Here is a 22,035-nt window from a genome sequence, read left to right on the forward strand (position 1 = left end):
ACCATGGATGAAAAAATGTGATTTACCCAGATCTTTTTTACAGTGTTCCAATTACAGCAAGACTTATATTTGGTGCTTTTGCTTGCAAGAACTAAGAGAGTGAAATATTTTTTCTGCATCTGTCAATCTTCTGTCTCTCTTGAGTATGAGATCCAAGTGGTCCATATGAACAAGTTGATAGGCTGCTGTGGAAGTTTTATATGCTCTGGATGATGAATAACAGTTTTGTTTCCCTTTCATCTCCTTCTTCTTCTATGTGAATTGGAATTGCTCTCATGACCACTTGGCCAAAAGATACATTTGCAAACCATGTGCTAAGCTACATGCACCTTTTAGAGATTTCAGAATGGTCTTTGATTTAATTTCCCAGCCTAAGCTTCTTCTCTTTATGTATAAATTATATGATAATTCAGTTATAAAATTCAACTTCAACTCCAAGGGACATTATACTAAGGAGATTCCTGTCAATAGTGGAGTCTGGAAGGGATACATTCTGCCACCATCACTGTTTAATTATTATATCAATCCTTTAGTTGCTAGAATAATTGATCTCTCTCATCATCCCTAGAATTTGCATAGGAACAGTTCTCTTATATGCAGAGTTGTTTAGAGTTCATCAGGTCTAAAAAGAACATTGTAGACCCTGGCTGTATATTATAATGCAGCGACACTAGGGATTAATTATAATAAAGCCAATGTGTTTGCCCTTTAATTTGATTCTACCAGGCAAGTCAAGTGCTTTTAAGCATCTCAATGTCATATGCCAGTTCACAACCAAACATTGGATTGCATGCATAGGGAACATGCAGTTCCAAAGGCCTGAAGATCTGCCACCGCCAGGCAAACATTTCTTTGTATCACACGTTCCTGCTGTACTTGCAGTACATTCAGTTCAACTTCATGCACAATTATAACATGGCCAGGTAGCTCTATAAACCTCTTTTGACCCCTTGCAAAAGGTCCAGGCTAAGTTTCTTAGAAGCATTTTGGAAATTCCATGTTACACTTCAGATGTAACTGTACATCTCCAAGCTAATATTAGTAAGATGAAGCTAATGCTTAGATATATATCTTTACGTCATTTTTGTCCCAGCATATATAACTTCCTATTTGGACTTGGGCTAAGACAGTTCACAAGCAACAAAATTACTAGCTTTTTTTAATCTAGAATGTGTGTTAGGGCATGAGCATGCAACAGAGATACTCAAACAAGGTCTTAAGAACATCCAAATTTAATTGAATATGATATTCCTCCCTAATTTTTAAAAGTAGGTCCCACAATGTTTCCAGACCTATTTAAGATATTTAAGATATTTAAGTCAAATTGCTATCCCTAAACTCAGGAAGGCTCTAATCCTAGCATGGTTCAATGCATCCCCATGAGTGACTTTAGTGGGGAGAGATAAGGGCATTCTATTCAAAATATAAATTACACCCATAGGGAGACTAGTGATATTGGAATTAATAGATATTGGGGCATAACCAGGGGTGAAATCTAAATATTTTCCCTACCGGTTCTGTGTGCGTGGCTTAATTGGTGGGCGTGGCTTGAGGGGGTTAGGTGACCAGGTGGGCGTGGCCAATAACAATAAATAATAAAAATAATAAACAAAGTATACAAAACAATAAGAGATACCAAAAACCAACTTTCACACTTTACACACACACACAACACAACTGACTCACACACAATGTAAAAGCAGCTGTACTTCACCCAAAATGGCCCCTGCTACAAGCAGGAACCTCACACAGCCACAAAAAGCTCAAAAACCAACTTTCACATTTTACACACACACAACACAACACGACTCTCTCTCTCTCACACACACACACACACACAATGCCACATACAGCTTTGTGAGATTTTGTGTGTTTGTGTAGTTAGAGTGAAACACTACAGAAACACACCTAATCTCAGAAAGCTGCACAAATATTTTATTTTATTATTTTATTTTTTTTATATTTTTAGATAAAAACAGCTAAATTTAAAACTTCCTTAACTTTAAATTGCTGTCTAAAAAAAAACTACTTAAAAAAAAACCCAATTAACTATTTTTAAAGCTCCCCCACCCCCCGTTACTTACCCAATTCAAGGGACAAGGCAGGCAGCTTGAGTTGCTCACTGATGAGATGGATTGCAGGCGGGCAGATTCAGTTGCTAGCTGATGCAATTGATTGCAGCAGCCGAAGCAAAGCAAGGCAGGAGCGAGCCTGAAAGAAGCAGCAAGAAGGCAAGTGGGGACCGGGCGATTGGGTGGGCATGGGCGGGGGCTGTTGTAAGAGGTTGTAAAAAAATGATTTTAAAAGCCTGTGATGATCAGGCAACTCAGCTGGGATTGCCAGAAGAAAAAAACCTTTTAAAAGGCTCTTCTGAATCTTTTTAAAGGATTTTTTTAATAACCTCTTCGGCTGAAGAGCTTGTAGAAAACATGCTTTTTAAAGGTTCTATGTTCTGTCCTCCCTCACCTCCATCCGAGTGATGGCTTAATTAGCCGGCACTATCAGCTCTGGCTGCAGAATAGCCAGCGTCTGCCAAGAGCCTCCGTTATCTTCCACAACGCTAGTGAGTCACCCAGAAACAAACTTCAGCTCTTAATCAGTGGGTTTGCCTGTTACAAAGAGACACAGCAGCTCTCGCTGCCTTTTATATCCTGTGGGGTGTGGCTCCATGACTTAGCACTTCCTAGGCCTGCCCCAACCTTGCTTCTGTTGTTCCCTCCTCTCCTGCCTACAAAACCTAGGGTTCAACCAAGCCTGATTGCTGTCAGCTGGGTCTGCAGGCATGGCCTGGGGGGGGGGGAGAGTTGGGGAAGGAGGCCTCGTTATCTCTTTCACCTGGCCTGCTTCTGGCTCCTGGAGCTGAGCCAGGGAAGCCAGTGCTCCCGAGGTAAGTCCTGACGGCCCTTCCCCCTCACTGTCCAAGTCACTTTCTGGCAGCAGGCCCGGCTCCAAGTCACTTTCTGGCAGCAGGGCCGGCTTTTAAAGGGTTCTGATGATCCCAGCTGAGCCGCTCGATCATCAAAGGTTTTTTTTTTACTTTTAAAAGCATTTTTTCGGCCGAAAAAAAAATGCTTTTAAAAGTAAAAAAAACAACACTCTGATGATCACGTGGCTCAGCTGGGGCAGGGGGTAGGGCCAAGGATTTTTGCTACCGGTTCTCCGAACCACCCGCCACCATAGCTACTGGGAGCATTTCACCCCTGGGCATAACCCAAATATGCATATGGCAAGGATTGAGTGTGGCAGAGCTGGGTCTGGCTGCTTTAGTGGCAAAGGATGTGAGCAACTTAATGGAGCAACTTGCAACTTTCCTTGCCACCTTCCTCATTTGTTTGTGAAAAACTGGCAGAGAAGGCTGCAATTGACAATTCTGTGACTGTGGGACACTGCAACTGTCATAAGTGCAAATAGGTTGCCAAGCACTCATACTGCAATCACATGACTCTGGGAGTGCTGGGAAGGCAGGAACTTCAAGGACCAGTCATAAATACCACTTATTCATTGCCACTGTAACTTTTAACAATTGCTGAACAAGTAGTCATTAAGCATGGACTACCTATATCAGGAGTGTCAAATTGGCAGCCCGTGTTGTGTCTTGCCCGCTCTCACCGCAGCCGGGGCCTTCTTATCTGCTCCCGAACACGGAGGAATGTATGCCTCCCAGCCCCAGTCCTGGCTCCATGCCCAGACAAGCTGAAGAGGAGGGGGCACCTCCCGGTCCCAGCCCTGGCTCCATGCCCAAGCAAGCTGCAGAGGAGGGAGCACCCCCCGGCCCCAGCCCTGGCTCCATGCCCAGGCAAACGGAGCAGCTAGACCCCTCCCCCTCCTCCACAGCATGTGAGCCTGAGGAAAGTTTATTTCCAACAGCTGCTGATTGGAGTGACCCTCGCATCAGAAGATTGGATAGGCGGAGGCAACAGAAGGAAGGGAGGGGCAGGCCTTAATGAGTGCTGAGTCATGGAGCCACACCCCATGGCCTATATAAAGGATCTGCTTTCTGGCAGTCTCTGAGTCAGGCAAAGTCGAACTTATCTTGCTGAAGTCACTTTCTGGTCTCCTGCCTGCTCTGAGGACTTTGCTAGGACTTTGGGCAGAGCTGCAGAGGCAAGCCTGATTCGGATTTCCCTGACCCGGCCGTCAGCGGAGGAGTGGGACACGACAGCCCGCAGGCTGGATGCATCACACACAGGCCACGTCCACCCCAGCTCTGCAAATGGGAAAAACATTATGAAACATCATGTTACAACAACATGACACCGCGAGTTTGACACCCATGACCAATATTATCATATGCGCATTAAAATTCTTCAGCCTTAAGATTTAGGTGGGGGTTTTTTTTTTCTATTTTGGTAAATCAAGTTATGGACTCTACAAAAGGCCCTATCATAATCTCAGTTTGTGTTCCAGTGATCCTTAATACTAAAATTTAATCATCATAAATCAGTCAATTCTAGATGGTATCAGAATATTTCCCTCCTAAGAGATTGTCGATTTGTGGAATATATTAAGAAGGAAATATATTCTTTTTCGGAAAAATAAACCAGACGCAACCAACTTGTTAACTCTCTGGAATGCATTTAAGGGATCCCTGATGGAGGCACCAAGGGATCCATTATCACTTGTGCCTTTGCAAAGGGGAGACTCTGAAACTATAATCTTATACAGATGGGAAAAAATGGTTAAAGATTCTGTTACATGCTAGAAACCCACCGATGAGCCATATCAAGCATTTATAATAGCAAAGCTTAAATTGGGTATTCCAAAGTACTGAGCACTATATGTTGAATTAAATATTTCTAAAAGTATAAATGCAATTTCAGTAGCTATAACCCAATAGTAAAAAAAATCCATCCTTTGGGGCAAATGTAATGTTATCAAAATGAACATTATATCAACCTAAAAAGAGGTTCTTATGTTACTTCCTATTCGATATCTTTCTCAGATAAGTAAGCTAATGAGAAAAATTTTATGACAAGCTAAATTTACTCAAATACCTTTGGCCAAATCCAGGTTATTTTATGATGATGGAAGCTTTAATCTTCCAGATTTTCAACTATATTATAGGGATATTATTGTAATGTCTTTTCCCCTTTGGAGTTAAACTTGTATTATTTTCTTCTTTGGGAGTCATATGAAAAGCAAACATGTAACATTTTTCAAATTTTGGCAAGTTTATCATCCAGGTATATTAAACAGGGATGATCATTTTTAGTTTTGAAACCTGACAGGCACTTTTCGTTTATTAATAAGTAGAGGTCACTTTTTGATCCAGAATCACAAAAGAAATAGACATTGTAGAACAAATACTTGGAAGATGGGATTTTTTTTTGTATGTTTGGACTAAACATTGATCAACATTTTACATTGATTTCTAATGGTTGTTTTAAAGGCTTTTTGAGAGATTGCACGTTGAGTACCAATTACCTGCAATATTCTTTTAGTAAGGCATACAATTGAAACATATACTAATTTAATTAATACCGTTCATCTACTCTAGCAGCCTCCAATTTTTTACCATTGGTAATATATTAAACCCCACAATTTTTTTTAATGTTGGGACCGTAAGCAAGTTGCAGGAGTTTTTAAAACTTGTATGATTCAGTCTTGTGCAGCTATAGTCTTGTTTGGTTTTAAATAGCTATATACTGTACACCAGTACAATTTTTAAAATAAATATTATGGTAAAGAATCTCAATGTGCTGTTGAACGATATTCGCAAAACATGGAATTTACTGGGAAATGAACTTATTTCTCTGATTTTGAGAAATGGATCTAGGATATGAGTTCATGACCTATTTGTGAAAAGTTTCTGTATTCCGAAAAGGAGGGGGGGAAAGGTGAAATATCTTTCTGTATCTTTCTAGATTTAATCATAACTTTCAGGACTGAATTGACTTTATATGATGATCTGTAATTATTACATGGGTCCTATATTGGTGTTTTTTATTTTAGTTTATTTTAATCATTAAATACATTTAGATTTCTTTTCTTTTTGTGAAATGACATTTTCTTTTGTGTGTGTATGTGTGTGTTTGTTTATTTTTAAAAAGGTATGAATAAGAGACAGGAGACATCAAGGTCATTTCTAAGAGGATGTCTGCTTTGATAAGTGTAGCCTTACAGCTTTCATAGGGAAAGATCGCATGCCTGGTATCATAAAGATCTCAGGTTGCTATTCTAAAATATCATGGGAACATGCTAGCAGTTTGCAGCAGGGGCCAAGGGGAAATGCCTTCCTGGATCCTGATAAATTACTATCAATTTTCTTCCACACTCGTGTGTGTGTGTGTGTGTGTGTGTGTGTGTGTGTGTGTGTGTGCACGTGCGCGCACGCGCAAATCATATATATATATATATGTTTTCTGAGGTTTTCACGGGTGTTTGTATGTAGGTCTTTGGTTGTTCGGGTTTTCTCCCATGTAAAATTGGAAGTGTCTTGGCGACGTTTCGACGAAGTCTCATTCGTCATCTTCAGGCTTCAGCTTCGTGCTTCTGGGAGCATATATACATACACACACACACACACATGTATCCGTCCTCTTCAAGTCATATTACATTACCTACTTTTGCAGTTGTACCTAATTTCTCCTTCTATGATTTCATGTATTTTTTTTTTCTATTTCCTTAACCAAAACTGTGATGATACCTTTTTCTTAACAATCTTCTTGCACTCAAAATATTATTTGGGAGATTTTCAGTGCCCCCTAGTGGTTAATGTATATTCATGAAATGAAAATACATTCCCATACAGAAGACAAGTATTGCACTACTGAGTCTATGAAAGCTATAAGACGACTACCTTTTTTAACCAAACTGCAGCAACTGAGAAGCAGTTATTACATTATGACACAAACAGGGTTGGATTCTTCAGGCGAGGCTGGAGATATTATGGAGATATTCCGTATTATAACGATTCATTTTGTAGATTAAAGCCTCCTTTCCCAGCTGCATTGGATTAAATGGATTACAGGGCACATTCTTTTTATTAAATTTTATTGGGGCTATGTATGAATTTTAGGGTTTTAAAATTGACTGTTTTAAATTTCGGCCATTTATATAATTATGCTTGGTTTTAAGTTTTTTGTTTTAATGTGTATATTGTACGGTTTTATTACCTGGCTGTACACCGCCCTGAGTCCTTCGGGAGAAGGGCGGTATAAAAATCTAAATAAAACTAAAACTAAACTAAACTAAACTTCAATTTACAATATAAAAAGGAGGCACTCTTTGAGTTGTCAAAAATCTGTTTGTTTTTATTGCAGCTGAGGGACCTAAACAAGACAAACTAAGTACATTGCTCAGTATTCAGTGACATATTGTACTATATTTCATCAACACTATACTATACAGTTTCTGGCTGCTTTATTTAAAAATATTAAATGGAGGGGGAATGATTCAGGAATATAACTGTAACTGTGTTTGTGCATTTAATTTTAAATCATTCTAAACTTTAAAAAAAAATTAACCAGGGAAGATACCGTATATAACAGGATGCAAATAGACAGATGGTTTGGAGTATTATCTGAAGGAGAATAAAATGACAAAACAAGCAAAACCATGTCTTCTGTGAAATGGCATAACCTAAACAATAAACAATAAAGTTTAATGTTTTGTTCCATACCGTTAAGAGTCAAGCCATGGCACTAAGTACTCATTATCTGCATTCTAAAATCAATAATTGAATTTGAAATGTTTGTGGCTCAGTTCCCATGCTCAAAAGATACAATCCCCTCAGTGGTGGGATTCAAGTAATTTAACAACCGGTTCTCTGCCCTAATGATTTCTTCCAACAACCAGTTTGCCAACTGCTCAGAAAGTTAACAACCAGTTCTCCTGAAGTGGTGCGAACTGGCTGAATCCCATCACTGAATCCCCTTTTCCCTAAGCAGATTAAAGGCAACACCAAAATTTGACCATTTTGACACCAAATTTCAACAATGCAGTTTTTGAGAACTTTGGGACAGTTGAGGAACAACCTAAGTGGGGAAAGAGCAAATTTCTTCTCACAAATTTCTTATTTCTGGCTTCCATTCCCACTATTAAACATTTGAATGCTGGTTACTTCTCTCTCCCCCCTCCACCCCCAGTTGTCATTTTTGGCCTTCCAACTGTTTGAGGGTAGGGAGATGGTATGTTTTCCATCTCTGAATTAGTCTATAATGTGTAAGCAATGAAGCTTACTTTCAACTGATGATGCACAGCATGAAGATAGCAGTAGGAGAAAATAATAGTTCTACCCTATGGATTGGATATTAATTATGTGTGGTGTGGGGGGTTTGTGTGCACGTGTGTGCATGCAGGATATTCCTCCTGAAATCCATTGTTATTGAAATTTGGTTGTCTGTAGATGGAGAGAGTCCTTTCTACCACATAGCACAAATATGATCACGTGTCCAGAGTTAGTTTGGCATAGTGTTGAAGGTGCTGACCTAGAAACAGGAGATTGTGAGTTCTAGTCCCACTTTAGGTATGAAAGCTGGATGAGTGACTTCGGGCCAGACCCTCTCTTTCTCTCTCTCTCAGCCCAATTAACCTCATGGTGGTTGTGGGGAAAATGGAAGAAGGAGTATTAAGTAGATTTGCTGCTTTGAGTTAGTAGGTATGTTTGCTGCCATGAGTCATATATGCATTGCTGCCATTCACCGCAGCCCATTTCCTGCAGTCCGTTTACCATGGCCCCTTCACCACAGCCCATTCACCACTGCCACCCATTCACCCTCTCTCATTCACTGCCACCACTGCAGCCCGTTCTAGAACAGCTAATCAGTGCCGCACCAACTGCCCTCTCCCCACCATAATATTTGGAGTATGAGACACATAGACATTTCCACCCACTTTTTTGGGGGGAGAAAGGTGCGTCTTATACTCTGAAAAATACGGTAACTGGTCTGTAGTTGCCTGGGGCTGCCCCTTTTTGCTGGATCTTCCATTATTGGATATGTTTTACTAGATGTTAACCAATCTTCAGTTGCAACTCCTTGCAGTATATTTAACTGCTTGACAATGAGTGTGTGTAGACCAGTCAGATGTTTCAACCAAAAACTATGCAATTCATCTTCTGTGCTGCTTTCGCCACCATTTCTGCTGTTATTACAAGTTCAGCTTCTTCTCTTTTTTTTTCTACTTTTTTCATCTCCTTTATCTAAGCTGCATTTTTGTTTTATTTCTTTGGTTTGTCCCATAGCTGTGCCCAGAATTACCCTGTTCCTTTGATTTTGCAGCCAAGGTATTCAACTATAACTGCAACCATGGTTTGTTTCTGACAAAGTGCTTATTTTTTGATATTACAGCATTGGCCTCTTTTAATAGTTGTCTAGATGTGTCTTTGTAACACATTACAATGCAGGCAACCTTATTCGGTTGTTTTGTGCTATTTTAGATGCTCAGTTATTCTTTGTTTCCATTACTTTTGCTTATTTGGGTAGATGGTGTTGTTCCTTCTGAGGAAAAGGTAGAGGAGAAGGTGCCTGGTTTAGAAATGAAAATGATGTTCCTTCTTGCTTCAAATGCTCTACCCATCCCAGTGCCGAAGAAGCCCACCATCAAGAAACTGAATGACTACAGACCAGTTGCTCTAACATCTGTAGTTTGAAAACCTTTGAAAGGCTAGTGCTTGAAAACCATCATGGATCTGCTGTTAGACCCCTTGCAACTTGCATACCGAGCAAATAGATCAACAGATGATGCTGTTAATATGGCTCTGCACTACATCCTACAACATCTTGAATCTCCAAAGACCTACGCAAGGGTCCTCTTTGTAAACTTTAGTTCAGCATTCAATACCATCATTCCAGACACTCTTCTAACTAAGCTAAACCAGCTAAGGGTACCTGAACAGACTTGTAAGTGGATCATAAGCTTCCTAACAAACAAGAAGCAGCAGGTGAAGCTAAGCAGAATCACATTAGATACCTGTACAATTAGCACAGGGTCCCCCCAAGGCTGTGTGCTCTCCCCACTTCTCTTCTCTTTGTATACCAATGACTGCATCTCCAACGATCCATCTGTTAAATTACTGAAGTTCGCAGATGACACAACAGTGATCGGTCTCATTTGAGACAATGATGATCAGAACAATCTAGAACTGAACACACTCAAAACTGTAGAAATGGTGGTAGACTTTAGGAGAAACCCTTCCATACTTCCACCTCTCACAATACTAGACAACACAGTATCAACAGTAGAAACCTTCAAATTTCTAGGTTCTACTATATCACAAGATCTAAAATGGACAGCTAACATCAAAAAACGTCATCAAAAAAACACAACAAAGAATGTTCTTTCTGCGCCAACTTAGAAAGCTCAAACTGCCCAAAGTGCTGCTGATACAGTTCTACAGAGGAATTATTGAATCTGTCATCTGCACTTCTATAACTGTCTGGTTTGGTTCTGCAACCCAACAAGACAGACACAGACTTCAAGGGATCATTAGAACTGTAATTAGAATTGCTACCAACCTGCCTTCCGTTGAGGACCTGTATACTGCACAAATCAAAAAGAGGGCTGTGAAAATATTTACAGATCCTTCACATCCTCGACATAAACTGTTTCAACTCCTACCCTCAAAACGACGCTATAGAGCACTGCACACCAGAACAACTAGACACAAGAACAGGGTTTTTTTCCGAACGCCATCACTCTGCTAAACAAATAATTCCCTCAACACTGTCAAACTATTACTAAATCTACACTACTATTAATCTTCTCATTGTTCCCATCACCCATCTCCTTCCACTTATGACTTTAACTTTGTTGCTTGTATCCTTACGATTTATACTGATATTGATATTGTTTCCTGATTGCTTATTTGTAGCCTATGACTATCATTAAGTGTTGTAAGTATTGTACCTTGATGAAGATATCTTTCCTTTTATGTACACTGAGAGCATATGCACCAAGAGAAATTCCTTGTGTGTCCAATTACACTTGGCCAATAAAAAATTCTATTCTATTCTATTCTACAAATGATTCAACAGCTATGCTGGCTTCTTCCAACTCCCCTGGTTTGCTTCTGAGTTACTTCTGGCAAGGCTTCAGTTTCTTAGCTCTGAATATATTGCTGCAGTTCTTCCATTTCTATTTCTCTGAATACTTTATTTTGTATTATAAATTGATGCTGATGTCATTGTCCTGTTATTTTTTCTTTGTTATGTTGTTTTTTAGAACACATATATACAAAGCCAGAATTGATAGCAATTGCTGCCTCTGCAAAAAAGCCAAAGAAACAGTGAGCCACATACTTAGCTGCTGCAAGAAAATCCTATAGTCTGACTACAAACAATAGCATGGCAAAAGAGCAGATATGGTGCATTTTAATGGATGCAAAAAATATCACTTGCCTGCAAGCAAGAACTGGCAAGACCACAAAATAGAGAAAGTAATAGAATATGAAGAATCTAAAGTGCTCTGGGACTTTATTATTCAAACAGACAAGCACCTGACACATAACACCTCAGACTTAATTATTGATCAGAAAGACCAAACAATATGTCTGGGTAGTGGACATTGTAGTACTTGGACATGGCAGAAGAAAAACAAAGTATTGTGGGGGGTGGGGGAGGTCACAAGAATCTATAAGAAGTAGAACGACTGTTGCAAAAGAAAGCAAAGATAGATGTGCCTTGGATACAATGCCAAAATATCAGCATTGTGAAGCATCACTTGAATAACATTGACAGTGATAAAATCACAAATTGATTGCAAAAGCAACTTTATTTGAAACAGTTTACATCATGTGACAATACCTTTACTATTATTAAACAGTATCTGCCTATCCTGTATCTATAGGAAGATTTCAGTGCCAAGTCTAGTCCAAGTATCTGGCTGACTGTGCACAATAATAACCATAATAATTATGTGTGTTTCAAAATAAATACTAGGGATATGCACATTAGCCCAAATTTGTTTCATTGCAGAGAACAGGACATTGCAGTTCTCAATATGGAAGCAAAGAAGAAACTTAATTTGCTTCAAAGGATGCTTGGCATAGCTTTTCAGTCTTGACTAGCATTTGCAACAGCTCACAGAGGCTTTATATTTTCGTACAGGAGTTTCTTTGGCCATTACCAGTGCCAATCAAGATTGCTTTGAGAAGATAGCAAAAACTGCTAAACTGAATAGGCTACAGTGTCTTATAACTCTATTGGGTATTTGGAAAAAACTCCAGGCTGATCTGCAAGCGGTGTCCTTTGCAGAGACAGCTCAGTGATTTAAAAGTTGATGCATTCCATAAACTCTTGTGCAAGAATGTTGACATGTTTGCTTTGGTGGTGGAAAGTTGTATGGACAGAAAATCTTGTCCTGGGTTTTTACAAAGTGGGAGCAGAATAAGGCAGTGCCTTGATTTATGACCTGACTTTCAAATATTGCCCATGGTATCTTCTGAATCAGCTTTTTGGAGGGATTGCTCAATTTTGTGATAGCTTTTTATGTGGTCCCTAGGGGTTGAAAGCCACTTGATGGGACATAATCAGTCAGAAATCTTTTCTTCTATAGAGATAAATATTAAAATGGTTCTGAGGGCTGCACAGCTAATCATTGGCCTGTGCTTTTGGCCTCTTTTGCTTTTCAATACCTGTTTAGATATCCTGGGAGGGAGAAAGCTCCACCCAGTGACAGGCACTGGATTTTCATTCTACTCACTGTGTTTGGTATTTCAATTCCATTGTATTCCATGGACGTTCTGAGTCAGCACTTGAAATGTGGCGGATACTTGGACAGGAGTAAACAAATTAAAATTTAATCCTGGTAAGACAGGGGCATACTGAATAGGAAATTTACAAAGTGGCAATGTCAGCTGTTGTACTGGGGAATGCACCCCCTTGAAGCGATCAGACTCATAGCTTGAAAGTTCATTTAGATGCTCAGTCATTGATTGGTATCAAGAGTTTGGGCTGGTGGCCCAGGCGCATCTGTTCTTGGTATACTTAAACAGTCTGGTGCTTTAGTTATATCCACTTTGAATTATTTTCCTAGATTTACATGGGACAGCTCCTGAAAAAGTAAGACATGAGAAAATTTATTTTATACCAACATCAGACCCTGTTCTTAAGTAGCCCATTCCCACTGTTTTCGGTTCTCCCCACCCCCAGGGATCACATTTCTAATGCACTCCCTTCCCAATTGTATTCAACGAAGTAAGAATATATTCTTGATCTAATGAATTGCTGCCTGAAATAGAAAGAGAACATTCTGGAGTTTGAGGCTATCTTTTATACAATCTCACACATTTAATCATTAGCCTCAGTATCCCGTTTTTTAAAAAAAATAAATGTCTTCTGCTAAAACGATACTTTTTTACATTTTGTATCTGAAAATCAGCTTTGCAGATGAATTTATGCTTCTGTGAAAATCATATGACATATAAAAATATGAGATATAAAGAATGTCTCCGAGCTGATTAAGATTGAGGGTAATGCAAGTTTAATGAAATAATTGGTGTATTATTCATTTCCATCCAGTGGCAGATTTTTGCACTCCACATATACATGTTCCTGAATAACAGCACGCTGAAATTTCAGTGTCACTATTTCCTACATTTTCTGGCATTTTTAGTAGTTAAGACGTTCGAAATAAATATGTTATTTTGAAAATGGGACCGAGGTCCAGCACTAATTTAGAAATTTGGTTCTGTTCATTCGGATTCGGATTAGCTTCAATAACGCCTGCGCCTGCTTCCATAAAACCAAAATCGGACCATTGTGCTGAACGGGATCATTCAGTTTCTAGACAACAGAAGAATGCAATTATTCTGAATCCTCCCGTTATCTGCAAGAGATTAAAATCGAGTTGCAGTTGTTTTAAAGAGCAGCGCGGGAAAACGCCTACGACCTCCAGCAGAGGGCGCGAAAAGAAATCGTTTCAAAACCAAGGCCGAATTAAATGGCCGCTTCTCCGATGACCTCGGCGTTCCAGGGCTGCGTTCGTCGACTCTATAGGGACCCGCTTACTCAAAAGAAAGAATGGGAAAACTCCCAGCTGATCTTTGGTGGAACCAAACAGTTCACTGCATTGGAAACGGCAAACGGGGGAAAAAATATCTTTCCGTGTCCCGTCCCCCTCCCCCCAAAGTAAAAGCGGGATAGGGTGGAGGAAAGAGCGTTTAGAGACGCCTTTGAATTGCGGAGTGGCCACAGGTGTCTTGGGTTACTACAGCTGAATAACTAGCGGTCCTCCGAACCTTTGCATACACGAACGTTCTTCAGCCACATCCATGGCTGCAGCTCGAACCACCGTTCTTTCTTTTGTCAGATTTCTGTTCCCCAGGAGCGCAAGTACAACATGCGCAGCGCTCCCGCTTCCATTTCTCTCCCCCACTCACAACAAACCACTAGATAAAGGTAGATTGGCTTCTTCTGTTGCTGAGGACGGGTTTGAATCTAAACCTAGCCAAACACCTTACACCAAAGCGTTGTTAAAATACCATGCTCGCTTTCATCTTTCTTTTCATAAAGGAGAGGACCGCTTCCTGCCATCCCCCCCCCCCCGTCCTCGTTTAAAAAAACTGAAGGTTGATTTCCACAGTTTGCAGCTTGCAAGAGCCCATAGAGGGCGCTGTTGTCCTGTTGAATTACAGGTTTCTCTCCCCCCACCCCACCCACCCCCCACCCCAGCCGCCGCCGCCGCTTGTTTCACACTCAAGCTTCCCATTAATAGGAGTTCGAAGATCTGTTGTAGCCCGTAGAAAGACAGGTCCCCCGACTGTAATTTTTCTGCCGTGCCAAGTTCTCTTGACATATTAAACCTGCGCGGCTAAATTGCCTTCAACGGTGTGTTGGCGTTTCCCACACCTTACATCGCATTTTAGAGGCAGTGCACTAAAATATACAGTGCGGTAGAAGTCCCAAGGAACGTGACTCTTACGGTCTTAGTGTGTTTAAATCCCAACTTTTATTCGCCCCACCCCCACCTGGAGAAACATTTCACGGGGAGACGAATTTCTCTGGTGTCTTCACCTAAATTGGATCGTGCAGTATTCTCGGGCCTGTCCAACAGCCAATTCAGCTGGAACACCTAGAGGCGAGTGAAAAGTGAAATCGCTACCTGTGTACAGTAAAGCATTGCCTGAGCAATCTTCCCCACGCTCAGTCCGAAGGAAGCCCCAATTCGTTCAAGGCATTTATTCCCAAGTTCGTGAGTGTAAGATTGCAGGCTGATCCGGGCGGGTAAGGAAGAGGAATCAGAACGCATTCCTAAATTAAGACTATGCTTTCTTTTTCCTATCCTGCAGTGGTGAAGCCTTAAACGCTTCAATTTCCTATTCGACCGCACTGCACGTCTAGTTGAGCTGCAGGGGAAGTTCGACCTGACTACTAACTGTCTGCTTCAGCGCAAATTGGGCCTTCTTTCCCCACCCCCGGGCTCTGGAGGAAGGCTGGAAGCCAGAAGCTCGCACGCTTAAGTTTAACACCTCCGGGGCACAGTTTCGTGCAGGAAAGGCAGTAATATCTTTTGTTGGCCAACCAGCCAATAAGGTTACAAATCCGGTTTACCCTTTGTAGTATTTTTATGCACGTGGGTTTTCCCAACAGGACCAACCTGACCTCACCACTGCGAGGACAACAGGGATCACTTCCACCTCAACACAGCCCAAAGGGATCGGCTCCCGTCGCAACCGGAGGAGAAACCGCGCTAACGATTCGGAACCGGGAGGAAGGGGGGAGGTGGAGTGGGAGGACACAGGGTACACAAATCATTTTCCAGTTTGTCCTCTGCCCGATGGCAAGGTCATAATCCTTAGCTCGAAAACTGGGGAGTCCATTCCCGGTGCCAAGGAGCGAGTCACACTTATTTGGGGTTGGCCCCATTGAAAGCGGCAGGACTAACTCCCCAGTAAGTAGAAGCTGAAGCGGCTGGAACCCAGACTTGGAGCTCGGGGTGAAGATTTTCACTTATTGTAATACTGGCAGCTTTGAAAAATGCACATTCCTCCTTGTGTGTGCGCGCGCGTGTGTGTGAGAGAGGGAGAGAGGGAGGGAGGGAGGGAGGGAGAGGGAGAAAGAGTGAGAGAGAGAAAGAGATGCGCGCGTGCATTCTCTCCTTCCTCACACCCCCCCCCATCCCTCACCAATTAATGGGCTCTGCTTGGAAGCCTGAAATCGTTTCCTCTCTCTCTCTCTCTCTCTCTCTCTTTTTTTTTTTTCCTGTCCCCAAAGCTGTGCACGGTGTGTTCAGGGCTGCGCCGCTCCCGTCCTAACGCCGCCGCCGCCTCTTCTTCCTCCCACTCCTCCTCCTCCCGCCCAGACCCGCTTATAAGACGACAAGCTTTGCTGCCGCGGCTCCCTCTTCCCAGCTTTCATCACTTCCGTGCAAAGGCCAACCTGCCTTGCTCCTCTTATTCCAGCTACCTGCTGGCTGCGAGAGCGTCTGACCTGCTCCCTCCTCCTGCCCTTTCCGACAGCTCCTGCTGGAAAGGTGCATTCTGAGGTTACGGGCACCGGGAGGGGGGAGAGGGAGAAAAAAAGAAAGTTGGATTTCTCACTGTTATCGGGGTGGGCAAGGACACCTGGACTCTGCGCTGAGCAGCTCACCCCTTTCCCCTTCCTAGAAGGCGACAACTCGATGGCTTGCCCACTCTTGCAAAGACCTCTAGAAGGGTGCGTTTTAAGGCAGCTGTTCTCGTCCTAAGTCACTTTGGAGGCTTTGCGAAATTCGCAGACCTCTCGAAAAGTCTCTCTGAAATCCGAGTGCGAAAGGCCTGTTTCCGCACCCAGCCCAGGGTCGGTTTTTCCCCTCCGTAAGGGGCGAAAGCTTACCAGCTTGTCTAGCTGAGATGGAGCTCGTTTTAAAACGTGCAGTTCGTTAAACGTCCGCTCAAAAAAAAACCAGGCAAGTGTGGAAACAAAATAAAACAAAGAGAAACCGGTTCATGAGAGGGAATCTTTGAAATTCGCTTCCCTGGGTTAAATACGGCCGGCCTGAGTAGGAATGGTCCTAGTGTTTGGACTGCCTTGGTTTTCAACCGAGGAAAAGAGAGCAAATGGTCTGAAATGAAAGGACACGGGGTGTAAACTTAAGCAGCGTTTTCGCCTCTGTGGTCGTTGCTGCCCCTTGTCTTTGCATTTGTCAGTGAATCGGAATTTATAAAACTCTGTTTCTCTCCCACCTCACCAAAAAGGAGGAAAATGTCTATTTACATCACAAATAATTCTCTGTGTTGTATGTGCCTAGGTGTGCGTGTGTGTGTGTCTTTTTGGTTGTAAATTTCACACATATGAAATAGGTGTGTGCGCCCGTATTACAGATAATATAAACTTATAACTTTAAATTATTTGAAAGAGTGCTTGGATATACTGCATAAACAAATCGATTTGTAGAAGTAAATGTGTGCAATACACACTCCTTGTGGTCAGAAAGTTGAGATCCACGTTTGTTCCTTCCCTTGAGTGTGTCCCTTACTTGTATGTATATATATGTGTGCAAACATATGCACAAATCGGAATGTTTACCTACAGAAATATCTCCAGCGTTCTTTTTCATAACTTGCCTGTGCGCGCGCGCGTGTGTGTATGAACATATAGCCGTATCAAGGGTGGGTGAGTAATTATATGCATAATCTATGTGTGTTCAATATGTCTATGTGTTCTATATAAACTCCACAGATGGGAATGATTTTTCCTCTCTGTCTGAGGCTTCCTTCTCCAGCCTATTGTTTCAGACAACAGATATAAGTTGCGATGGGAGAGGAACGTCGGATTTGGTGTCTGTCCCCCATTTCCAATTATAGATGGATCATTACAGACAGAGAAGTCCTGAGAATCCAGACATCTGCTCTTCACATGAATGCACTCACCTCCTAGAGGACAGCCCGCCATCATGCTCTGGAAACTGGTGGAAAATGTGAAATACGAAGACATCTACGAGGTCAGTATGGAGAGAAGAGGCACCTTGGCGGGGCAAAGAAGATTTACAGAACCGGGCAAGAATCTCGGGAAGGCAAACCAGAGAGAGAGAGGTCTGAGGCTAGCCGGGCGCTCGACTCCAGGAGTCCTGGAGTCGAGTGCCTGCCTCGTGGAGGGGAAAGGGAAACGGGGCGGAGGGGGAAAGGCAGGCAGGGATTTCGGAGGCTTTCTTTAACCGTCGCCTTAGATCCAAAGAGGAACTTTATTTTCTCATTATTATTTTTTTGCTTTCGTTTCCTTCTCCCTCTCAAGAAATGAAAGAGGCAGGCAAGCTGCACTCAGCTGGCGGGGAAAGCAGGGATTCCCTGGAACCGCCGCGCTCGCTTTAGATCCACCGGAATTCGATTAGACCGCAGCCACCTTTCCTTTTCCGTATATTTTCACAAAGGCAGCTTCCTGCGGAACCGAAGGGCTTGCTTTGCTCGGCTCGCTTTTCTTTGTGAGGCAGTGCGAAGCAGGGCGGAAAGGCACAAGTCCAGACGTGCCCCGGAGACCCCCCCCCCGCCCGCCAGAAGAGCCCTTGCTATGATCCCGGCTCTTTTCCCTGGGCTTTGCAGGCATCTTCCTCGCCCGAGAGGCAGAGAGTCGGGCTCGCTTACTTCCCACTTTCTGCTCTCTCATCTCGAACCGCTCGTCTAAATTGCCAGACGCTATCCGGCTTTCTCCGAACCGGGCAAGCGTTGCCATCCAGTTCCATTTGCTCTGCCACGAAATAAATCCATTTGCCCCAAGCGCTTAAGTTCCACATCCTTAGGTTAGACTGTAGCGTCTATTCCGGGCTGATGAAAAGAGAATTTTCTAATTTCCAACGTTTGGACTCCGGATAGTTTCGGGGTGATTTCCCACCCCCGAGACCCTTTTCTTTCGGGTGGGCGACCAGGTGGAGCCCCTGGAGAAAGCATCGCGCCCGAGGCAACAGGACGATCCGAGTCTCCTCCGGCCGGTTAAGTTGACCATTTCTTTCTGAATGAACCCAAAGTCTGCCGCCGGCTTGCCCCTACCAGTTAATGTTTGAAAGCTTAAACTTGTGGGAGAAATGGGACTGCCTCGCCACGTCTCCCTCCAAGGCGCTAGGCTGCGGTACTCGTGTAGCTTGCCTTGCAGCCCCGGGACAGCTCTCCAGATGTCAAAAAAACGCCCTTCAGGACAGGGATCAATGGAGCGCCGGCAAAGGTGCTCAGGTTCTGTTCCATTTCCCCACTGCAGACTTCTCTCCTCTCCGCACCGCTCTCGGTGGTCTTCCCCCTCGGAATCCCACTTCCCATCGATTCACTTAAATGCAAGGTTCAAAGTGAGCCGCGTCTCTATCGGAGGGAAAGCGAGCCAGCGAGGCAAAGATTCATTCCGCCTGTCAATTTCTGCCACCCTTCAAGATCAAATTATGGGTCCTTCAGCCGGCTAGCGAGGGTTTCTAAGTACGCCGAGGTATTTCCTTTGGTCAACTCTTTGTTCTTTTTCCTCACCCGAATAGTGTTGAACTGTCTTTGGATGGATCGACAGACACTTGCAAATTCTAGAAAGGGATCCGAAACACTAGAAGGACTCTAAAACCGCTCTATTTAGAGTTTTCTAACTATGCCATTCTTTAAGACAGGTGTGTATGTGTGTGCGCCGGCCCGGGCGTGTAAACGCACCCACCCTCGTGTAGGGAATCCTTCCGCTTTCCTTGCCTACATCAAATCGGCGAAGCTCTCAAATGCAAGGTTAAAATAGTGGTAAAGTAATGATAATTTTTTGGAACTCAAACATCCAAGTTTCTCCTGAAACTGATTTGGGGCTTTGCCGACCGAGGAGGCGTTTAGGAAACAGTGTTCGGTTGAACTTTAACCGGTGCGGTTACCAGAGTAGGACAGCGGCTCTTGTAACGTGAGAAAGGTTTTCTGTCGCCTCTGGCTTTGCGGCAGAACTATAAATTTGGTTTCTCTTTGGAATCATTGCATACACGTTCTGTCCAGGTGACTGCTGGGCGCCTTTTTGGCACAGCAGCTGCCAGAGGCAAAGTAAATGTACCTTGGGCGGGCGCACACTCGGCCAGGTACCCTGGCTGGCTTTCGGTAGCCCGCTGCAAAACGTCGCCAATCTCTATAGCAGGGTTCGGTTGAGTTCCCTTTTTTCTTTCTTTTTTTTCATAAGCTTAATTGCTTCTGTAAACAAATTGCTTTGGCTACTTTTAAATGCTTTTTAAAAAAATGATAAGATTGGAGAAGCTCTTATTTGCTTTAAAAATCAGATCAAAAGTACCGAGGGCAATCGATTTTCCTTCGTATTTGGAATCTATAATTAAATGTAAAAAACGGGGGGGGGGGAGGAGAGAGAAGGGAAATATGATTTTCTTCCTCCTTTCTTTTTGCCTCTAGCGTTGCTCCAGATCACTTCCTTGCTTCAGATCAGTAGTGCCTCGTTTACACGTCTTCCCCTGTTCAAATTAATAGAAGTTCTGCCTCTTGCCCGCTCAACTTTTTGTCCCTTCCCTCTCGCTCTCCCCCAGCTCTGCCTCCGCCAGCCCCCTCGTCTGATTACATCTAGTAATTCTCCACTGAATGAACGTCATTTACAATACGAGGGGAGCTCTCGAGCTGCCTGCAAAGCCTTCACGCTCCATTTGGTCTTGCATTCTCCCTTTAAAGTAGTCGTGTAATATTAATAGTCATGAATATCAATTATTATGAGGCGGCGTAGGGAAGGGAAAGGAGAAAGGGGCACTGGAGCAGTCTGAAGCTTGCCTTGGGTTGAAGAGGATTGCTTTTGGAAGCGCAACGGGCGGGGAGAGGGGGGGCCAACACGAGGACGCTCCTCGCCGACCGTAGACTGACTCCATACATATTTTCCTCCAAATTTTGGTTTTGATGGATAGACTCGGAAATACCTCCAGCTGTTCTCCTGGGTGCACCAAAGTCCTTTGCAGATTTTCTTGATACCGCCCCTCTCCTTGTTATTAGAATTATTAATATTAATTTATTTGTAGTAGTAGTAGTATTCTACTGCTATTTTATTTTTACCTGTTTCAAGATTTTTTAAAACAATTTTCCAGATGTTAGTCCACACCTATTCCGCTATGGTGAGTTGGGTCTGTGTTATGATTTAAAATTGCCCTATTCTCTTTGCCCCCCCCCCGGTGCCTTGCCTCTAGACCGTCTCTCATTCCTTCTCTCTTAGCCTCCCTCTCTCTCCTTCTCTCCCAACGCCTTTGGCTTGGTAATTTAGCACAATAATTGGAAGACGCTTGCAGCTGCTTCTCCATTTTGCATTGTGTGTTCTTCATTTGAACTGGGGATGGGGAGGGGGGATCAGTGAGGGGAAACTTTTTCAGGGAAGGTGGGAGATATTGCTGTTAAGAAAAGGAGCTACATTTTCTGGTGTGTGTGTGTGGAGGGGGTCTAAAATTGCAGCTTTGTTTCAGTTATATAATCACTGTTATCAGTGTTATACACTGTATCAGTGTTATAAGAATATTCGTTGACCTTTTAATTCTTTTTTTCAGGTTGTTAGGGATAATCGTTAATATATACTCTTTTTTTATAGTCATTTAGTAATTTTTTTTTCTGTTAGAGGCAAAAGTAATTTGGGGAAAGAGTGTAAAGAGTCCAAGACCAATATGTTTGTTTCGGACCAGACTTATTTGTCCATGGGACCATTTTCTTTTGAAGCTGAGTTTCTTCGAGAAACGTTTTGGTTAATGCTGTTTTTATATCTTCCTGCCCTTGGAATTATAGCCTCCTGGTCATATGTCCTGCCATCCTGAGTGGATGGCCCCTTTGTTGATTTCTTCTCACGTTTTAAAGATTGTTTTCCCCCCTGAAGCAATTGATGGTTTTATATATAGGTTCATATTTATTCATATGCTATCAGTTTGCTCAAGCACATTATATTGTTATTATTATTGTTGTCATCATTCTTCCTGGTGCAATTTAAGCCTTTTGGTGAACTTTAAAAAAATAATAATCAATTTTATCATCTTCCTCAACCTCATGCTCATTGTCCCACTTGAGCGTTGGACTTTAAAAGACCATTTAGGTGTGTTATGATTATAGTGGAATGTATGGGGAGAAGATAAGAAACAAACTGTTATTAATCCCAGGGAAATATTTACATTGACTGGTATGGTGGCACATGGCGACCATCACCGTCACTACAT

The 22,035-nt window shown here is 42.6% G+C and overlaps 1 protein-coding gene across 13 annotated transcripts in view; it reads left to right on the top strand.

Moving 5' to 3' along the window:
- Nucleotides 1-16,206: 16,206 nt before the first annotated feature.
- Nucleotides 16,207-22,035, top strand: part of TFAP2B (transcription factor AP-2 beta) — a 66,036-nt gene continuing 60,207 nt past the window's right edge. For 4 of the 13 annotated variants that reach the window (XR_009155049.1, XR_009155045.1, XM_058182794.1 and 1 more), the window contains exons 1-2: nt 16,212-16,413; nt 17,601-17,862. Coding sequence is in view for 10 of the 13 variants with exons in the window: in XM_058182794.1 (XP_058038777.1) it covers nt 17,782-17,862 (81 nt within the window). In the remaining 3 variants the exon portion in view is untranslated. Of the gene's footprint in view, nt 16,414-16,438; nt 16,596-17,600; nt 17,863-20,290; nt 20,959-22,035 lie in introns of those variants that run through there. The other 9 variants (XR_009155044.1, XM_058182768.1, XM_058182775.1 and 6 more) reach the window with 8 other exon arrangements.

The sequence above is a fragment of the Ahaetulla prasina genome, chromosome 1 (assembly GCF_028640845.1).
Source record: "Ahaetulla prasina isolate Xishuangbanna chromosome 1, ASM2864084v1, whole genome shotgun sequence".
In the NCBI taxonomy this organism is placed as follows: Eukaryota; Metazoa; Chordata; class Lepidosauria; order Squamata; family Colubridae; genus Ahaetulla; species Ahaetulla prasina.